The following is an 8,265-nucleotide window of genomic DNA, read 5'->3' on the forward strand; positions in this document are numbered from 1 at the left end:
TCAGCCCTTGTCCATCCGATCCAAAAAAAGGAGACAGTTCGGATCCGGCAAACTACAGGCCTATTGCTATTACCTCCCTGCTCTCCAAAATCATGGAGAGCATTATCAGCCGCCAGCTCTTGGTATATCTAGAAGGTCACCAGTTGATCAACGACCGACAGTACGGCTTTCGCCATGGTCGGTCGGCAGGTGATCTTCTGGTATACCTAACACATAGATGGGCGGCGGCTATTGAAAGCAAAGAAAGTTAGCCTGGATATAGTGAAGGCCTTTGATCGTGTATGGCACAAGGCGCTCCTCTCAAAACTTCCATCATTTGAGCTTCCTGCCACCGAATTCCACCTTCGCACGACACGCCACAAGTTAGAATATCATCCCCACCATCTGGATGTGTGGCGGTCTTCCACAGTGCGGTTTTCAAGGAGCTTTCTTCCACGTACTACAAAGCCGTGGAATGCACTTCCTTGTGCGGTGTTTCCGGGAATTTTCGACATGGGTACCTTTAAAAAAAAAGCGCGTACAACTTCCTTAAAGGCCGGCAACACTCCTGTGATTCCTCTAGTGTTGCAAGAGATTGTGGGCGGCGGTGATCACTTAACAACAGGTGACGCTCGTTTGTCCTCCTATTCCATAAAAAATAAAAAAAACCCATTACAATCAAAAATCAGAGTGGCATCGCAAATTCACTAGTTACTTTGAGACAATATTAAGATTGTGTCTGATTAAATTACTGGTCATTTAATTTTGGTAACATCATCATACACAAGTTAAAAGCTATTAAAAAGAATACAAAAGTAGAAAATATTTATTTTATATACATTTTTATTAAGAGACTTAAAACCTTTTTATTGATAGTCATCATCTTCTTGTTTCATAAACACATTAGGCGGTGGAATGTATGGTTGAGGATTTACATCACCACCAACAAAACCTTGCTGCTGTAATAATAACCACTGTTGATGATCCTGCTTTGCTTGTTCTTCCCGAGCCTGGATATAAAAAACTCAAATAAATTTTTATATTTTTTTGAATAAAGATAACACAAAAAAAAGGAAATTTCTGACTCAAGTGCTTAAACTTATATTAAAAAACTCTTTAAACATATTATTATACATCTCAGAATGCTGATGACAATTAACTTTTTTTTCACATATGACGTAAATGTTGAATGAAGTTCCATGATCATTATATCCAAGAAAAGCAAAAAAAAATAAACCAAAAGGCCAGCAACATTTACGAATCCTCTGGTCACCTGGTTGTTACAAGAAAATATGAGTGGAGAATCACCTACCATTTGATGACTTGTACACTCATTTGTCCTCTTATTCCATAAAAAAAGGTGTTTCTGCCGCGTTAGTTCCACATAGGAACTCATATTAAAAAATCTCTCGAATTTTGAAGTATCCATCTTTCACGTCTAAGCTGAATAAACAACTGAAAGTCGATAACCGAATGTTGGACACCATGTGAGAAAAGTTTTACTCAAAAATCTCAAACCATGAAGGTTATATTATGTCAATTTGAAGTACCTATTACAATAAAATAGCAATTTCTTACTTTAACACCTACTATTTCCATCTCCTTCAGCACTTCTACAACTTCTATCAAAAAGCAACAATGTCTTATAAGCTCTGGAGTAGCAGCAGTTAACACATTTTTATTTCTTACAGTAAAAGTGTAGATTTCATAGTATTATATTATTATGACAAGAGTGAACTGTACTAATTCAGATTGAAGTGAATGGTGGACCAACGTGTACATACTACAATCAAAATACAGGTATATACGATACTACTGAGATTAAGTCAAGAGTCAAGTTAATGAGCTGTCAGATTTGAATCCAGCCAAAACTGTTTCATGTCCCAGTTTGCTGATAATTATTTTTGCATGAAAAAGAAGCTATGAATATTGGTGGATGTAAGTGTCAAATAAAACAATCTTGACCAGATCGTCGGTAAATCGGGTTGGAGGGGGGCTACCAAACACTGCATCTTCCGGTATGTAATAATAATAAGAGCCTCGACCATCATCTAAAGAGGCTTTCGCTTAATAACTGGATAAAGGGTCAGTTACAGAAAGCAGCTGTTTTGGGAACGGCACGCATCGTGCGGAAGTTCCTCAGTCTGTCGCCCTAACCACCGGCGGAATTGTCGTGAACCAACGCCGGCGGGACACTATTTTTTATATTTATATTTGTAATATTGTTTTTTTATAAATATGTTATATATATATAAATGTATAAAATAAGGTGAAATTATAATAAAGATAATAATAATACTTTATTTTCATCTTTTTCTTACACTTACTGCACGTAACTTAATTTACTAAATGTACAATATTTATTGTATAATAGTAATTATTAACATCTTTTTTATCGTTAATTGTAGTAATAATAACATTGGAAAACAGTTTTGCAGTGATATTAAAATGGTTGGACGTCTGACCCCGAAACTAGTTAAAACTGTACAATGACTAATGAAATAAAAAGAATAAAAAATACAAATAAAATGTGTGTGTGTGTGTAATTTGTGTGTGCGTGCGCGCGCGTGTGTGTGTGTGCGTGCGTGCGTGCGTTTAATACTTAGTAAGTAGGTTACAGTAGACTTTCCGTTTCTGAATATGATAATTGTTTAAGATAGGCGGTGGTTTTCTTTTTTACCTCAAAATTACTTAGTGTGTAGATAAACGTCTTCTCATGAATCTTATTGTAAAGCTTAGAGGAGAGAGCATCATATTGACGTTTCGCGAAGGCCGTTTTACATTTTATTATGGGACATATTTGGGTGCGGCGCAGTCCAAGAGCAGTCACGTTGAGGGGTAGGGTCGCATGTTTTCTTAATATACTCTGAAGAATATATAGTTGCCGGACCGTTAAAACTTGGCATTCTGAGTAAAGTAGGTTGGTAGAGTATTGGATAGGTTTATAAAGCATTATCTTCAGGATAGCTCTTTCCAGACTTAACATAATTGTTACGCGGGCTCCACCCCAAAAAGGGATACAATAGGTCAATAGTGATTGGCATAGGGCAAGGTATACAGTTTTCTTCATATTAGGATCAGTCACGTGTTGTAACGTCTTAAATATGTATATTAATTTCCGCAGCCTCACTTTTAACGCTTCTATTTGTGTATGCCATTTTAGGGTAGAGTCTATGGGGATGCCGAGGTACTGTACGCTAGAGACAATATTGAGAGAGGGGCAGTTACAGTTGGGTGTTATTGAATGACAAGTATATATGATGATATTCGAGTTATCAAGTGGAACCGAGGAAGCAGATGTTAAGGAAAAAGGAAGAATTTGTGATTTTCCGATATTTAATGTGAGTAAATTAGTTGCAAGCCAGTCAGCCATGATGTTAACCGCTTGTTGGGCATGCTGTAGGGCACTACTCCAGTCATTACCATGAACAACAAGTGTGGTATGTGGTCCCCATTTGAGGACTTTACTGCCCCAAACAACCATCTATGCTTCAACCTATGTGCCCTGCCCCCTGCCACTTCACTTTGTAATCATTTGGGCTATGTCAGTGACTTTGGTTCTCCTACGGATCTCCTCATTTCTGATTTGATCTGGCAGGGAAACTCCCAGCATAGCCCCCTCCATTGTCCTCTGAGCAACCATGAGCTTTCTGATCAGGCCCATCGTTAACAACCATTTCTGCATACTATTAGTCATCACTGGCAACACACACTGGTTGAAAACCTTCTCGAGGCTCAGTGGTATTGGTATGATGGTCTACCTACATAATATTAAAGACAAAAATGTTACAATATTGTATATACATCATTGAAAGTAAATTGAGGTGACTTCATTTGTAACTCATAGTTATCATAAATTACAATAGGTATATTATAATTAATAATATTTTTAATTTGTAACCTCATTATAATAATTATTATTTTTAATTTGTAACCTTTGCAAAAAGTTCCTGTTGTTGTCTTAGTAATTCTTCTTCAGGTATTCCAAGATTTTCAAGTCTTGTACTTTGTCTACGTCTCTTTGCAGCCACAGCTTTACAATCTTTAAGAACCGCCTCAGCTTCTACAGTGTAGTCATTGAAACCAAGCCTATCCAATGCTGGAACACATGATTGCAATAAATCATTTATTATGCAGTTGCCTTAAACTTTTTCTTATTGTATTGAAAATATAAGTTGAATAGTATTTAGCAGGGTGTGGACTTAGAAGGCATTAAAGCTGATAGGATAGTTTTGGAATATTACAAATCTTCCTCAAAATAATGTCTTCTATTCCTTTCTATCTCTTCTCCATAAATTAAATTATAAAGATTTAAGTTATATAAATATGTATGTTAGACTATAAGGTTTTTATTTTATGGGCCTTGTAGCCTGAAATAAAAGGATTATTATTATTATTATATAAATATTCTGATGAATATTTCCTTTTCTCATTATGCTTTTAAATTTTATTTGTTTTCAGTTACAAACATTTTTAATAACTATCAATAATATTCTCTACTTTTTAATAAGATAGTGTTATACCCTAAGATTTGATACATTTTAGCCCATAATTCCTGCCAAACAATACTAAATTTTTATAAAATATACTTATATGCACAAAGCTAAACTTTAATATTTAGTGGTTTATTTATGTTAAAACTAGTAAAAAATAATTTAAATATTACTAGTTATTATTTATTACTGACCAGTTAATACATGTTCAGCATTTATAGTTTTCTTGTTGCTTTGACTACACACATCATTTGCTTCAGAGCTTATAAGATGAATAAATTCTGTACAACAGTTTAAGATGAGCTCTCTTGATTCAAAAGCAACTCGAACGGATGGCACTAATTCTTTAATCATTTTGTTTATACTCGCTCTGGGCAGGGTTAGTTCATCCTCTTCTGATGGAGGAGGACATAGTTCATGCTCAGGACTACCCATGTCTTGATGCTGTGTTAGAGATAGTATTTTCCAATTAATGAGAGTAAGCAGACATATTGCAATTTTGATTCATTTAATTTATTTTAAAAGCTTATTCAATTGCAGTATAATAGTGTACCTAAAAGTAAGAACAGAAACACAAACCACTGTCTACTAACCACACACTTACTCTAAAGACATCTAGATATAGTAAATAATCAAATTGTATTCTGTGATAGTAATAGCTTAAAAGTTCAAACAAAACAAAAACAAATTAACAACAAATTAACAAAATACAATTACAAAATTTTGAAAAAATACAGCAAAGAGAATACAAGTTTTTTATTTTGGCACTGCACTGTAACTCTACAGTGCAGTGCCAAAAAAAAAACTCACACTTCACACTCGTGAACGTAGTGCGCTGGGAGTGGCTGAGCCTGGTTTGTGTCTTCCATTTCTTCGTCGGGTTGATATTCCTCGAGCATAGATTCGTCGAACAGGAATTCGTCGTTTCGGCGAGCTGGTGAAGCTGTTCTTCGATGTGTAGCCGGGCAGAGGTTCGGTGTTCTTCTGTTCTGGCTTCCTTCCGTCGGCGTTCTTGTTCGGGTTCCTTCCGTCGATGTTCTTGTTCGGGTTCCTTCCGTCGGTGTTCTTGTTCGGGGTCACCACTTTAGAGACTGAGCGTTTGGCGATTAAATAAAACAACTGCTTGACTAGTCATTCAGCGCGAAGTCCACGCTGGAGGAACTAGCGTTGCTTGCTGACACGATGATGGAGCAAATACAGGAGGTAGCAGCCGTCTCCAGCCAGCCACCAGCCGTCTCCAGCCAGCCACCAGCATCAGGTCCAGAATCATCGACGTCAAATCAGGTAGATCACACACAATTCCTTATTAACGAGATACGAAAACTATCACTAGAAGTCGCCGAACTCAAGTCAAGGCCATCTCAACACTATCATCGCCACCGATTTCGCTCGTCATCTCGCAATAGAACTTAGTCACAACACCGTTCCCGCACACTCAATAGCTCACCAACTCTTTACTGCTATTACCATCGCCGATTTGGTAGTTCACGACGTAGTACTACGCCCTGCAGCTACAAGAAAGAGCCATCAGTAAACTAGAACGGACGTTAGCTGCGGCGGAACCCGGCGTCCTTCATACTTCATACCGCCTTTTGGTAACAGACAAGAAAACAAAGATTTCATTCTTAGTAGATACCGGTGCTAATATATCCGTCCTACCAAGAAAACTAGGCCTGAAAGCAACGCCTCTACCATTTAAATTGTACGCTGCAAACAACACAACAATTTCAACTTATGGTGAGAAAACATTAGAATCACTAGAAGTCGCCGAACTCAAGTCAAGGCCATCTCAACACTATCATCGCCACCGATTTCGCTCGTCATCTCGCAATAGAACTTAGTCACAACACCGTTCCCGCACACTCAATAGCTCACCAACTCTTTACTGCTATTACCATCGCCGATTTGGTAGTTCACGACGTAGTACTACGCCCTGCAGCTACAAGAAAGAGCCATCAGTAAACTAGAACGGACGTTAGCTGCGGCGGAACCCGGCGTCCTTCATACTTCATACCGCCTTTTGGTAACAGACAAGAAAACAAAGATTTCATTCTTAGTAGATACCGGTGCTAATATATCCGTCCTACCAAGAAAACTAGGCCTGAAAGCAACGCCTCTACCATTTAAATTGTACGCTGCAAACAACACAACAATTTCAACTTATGGTGAGAAAACATTAGAACTCGATCTCAACCTCCGTCGACCATACAAGTGGAAGTTTATTGTAGCTTACGTCACGAAACCAATATTAGGTGCCGATTTTCTCAACCACCATCAACTTATCGTAGACTTAAAAAATCGAAGATTAATTGATGCCGTCACAAATATTAAAATCAACGCGCCAATAATGTCAACGACCTCACCCACAATACGAAGTATCGATATACTGGCCCCGTAATACTCGCCGAATTCCCCGGTACCACGAGATTAACATCGATGCAACTATCGCCAAAAATTAACGTGGAACATTATATTGAAACACAAGGACCTCCATTACATTGCCGTGCTCGTCCCATTCCACCTCATCGTTATGAAATAGTGAAGAAAGAATTCGAAAACACGATGTAACAAGGACTCTGCAGACCGAGTAAAAGTCCATGGTCTTCACCACTCCATATAGTACTTAAGAAGAATGGCGATATACGGGTATGCGGTGATTATAGACGATTGAACAGCATAACCAAACCCGATCGTTATCCAGTGCCGAGAGTCAAGGACTTCACCCATCATCTGTCTGGCAAAACAATATTCTCCACAATCGACCTCAACCGCGCTTACCAACAATTGAAGACCAGGGAACAGGACATAGAGAAAACAGCTATCATCACACCAATGGGTTTATTCGAATTTCCTCGCATATGTCCTGGTCTGAAGAATGCGGGACAAACATTTCAGCGATTTTTTCACGAAGTGCTCCGTGGATTAGACGACGTTTTCCCATTTATCGACGATTTGCTCATAGCCTCAGCAAACGAGACTGAGCATCGCGATCACCTAAGAACAGTTCTTAGAAGATTGGAAGAAAACGGTATCACTATCAACCCCGCGAAGTGTAACTTAGGCCAAACGGAAGTCAAATTTCTTGGATACATCGTATCAAAAAACGGTATATAGCCACAAGAAGAGAAGATTAAAGCCATTACTGAATATTCAAAACCGAAAACTAAGACGATTTCTAGGCATGTTAAATTTCTATCGTGACCACATACCGAATGCTGCATCAATACAAGCTCCGCTAAATGCTTACCTACACCATGTCAAGAAACGTGATAAAACAATAATTGAATGGACCGACGAAGCATCACAATCATTCGAAGAGTGCAAGAATAGTATATCCAAAGCTACCTTACTCGCTCACCCATCACATGATGCCCCCTATGCAATATTCTGCGATGCGTCTGACAATGCAGTAGGTGCCGTCCTACAACAATACATCGAAAATAATTGGCAACCACTCGGTTACTTCTCAAAGAAATTCTCAGAGACGTGAATTAATTATATTCACAGACCACAAACCCCTCACATTCGCTATGAATAAAACACATACTGCAAACGAAACGCCACGCCGAACGCGCCAATTATTATTCATCAGTGAATTCACAACCGATATTCGACACATCAGTGGAAAAAACAATATTATTGCCGACGCATTAAGTCGCATAGAAACAATAACCGTATCACCTACGATCGACTACAGCGAGATGGCAAACGCACAAGAGCGAGACAGCAGCATAACACAACTCATTCAACAACCAAACTTAACTTTCAAGAAAATAAATGTACCTAACACGAA

At 38.3% G+C, this 8,265-nt stretch overlaps 1 protein-coding gene across 4 annotated transcripts; it reads right to left on the reverse strand.

Annotated features, from left to right (window-relative positions):
- Positions 1-791: 791 nt before the first annotated feature.
- Positions 792-5,242, reverse strand: LOC126972702 (protein Dr1). Of its 4 annotated transcripts, none has more exons than XM_050819602.1 (4): positions 5,077-5,242; positions 4,667-4,916; positions 3,915-4,078; positions 792-989 (listed from the first exon to the last, which is right to left on the reverse strand). In XM_050819602.1, exons 2-4 carry the CDS (start codon positions 4,905-4,907, stop codon positions 846-848), a joined length of 549 nt encoding a protein of 182 aa, XP_050675559.1. In that variant the 5' UTR covers positions 4,908-4,916; positions 5,077-5,242; the 3' UTR covers positions 792-845. The 4 variants fall into 4 exon arrangements, with proteins under 4 accessions (XP_050675559.1, XP_050675558.1, XP_050675561.1 ...); XM_050819601.1 differs by having other exon boundaries at positions 5,066-5,232; XM_050819604.1 differs by having other exon boundaries at positions 5,026-5,190.
- Positions 5,243-8,265: the final 3,023 nt, after the last annotated feature.

Source organism: Leptidea sinapis, chromosome 27 (assembly GCF_905404315.1).
Source record: "Leptidea sinapis chromosome 27, ilLepSina1.1, whole genome shotgun sequence".
Taxonomy (NCBI): Eukaryota; Metazoa; Arthropoda; class Insecta; order Lepidoptera; family Pieridae; genus Leptidea; species Leptidea sinapis.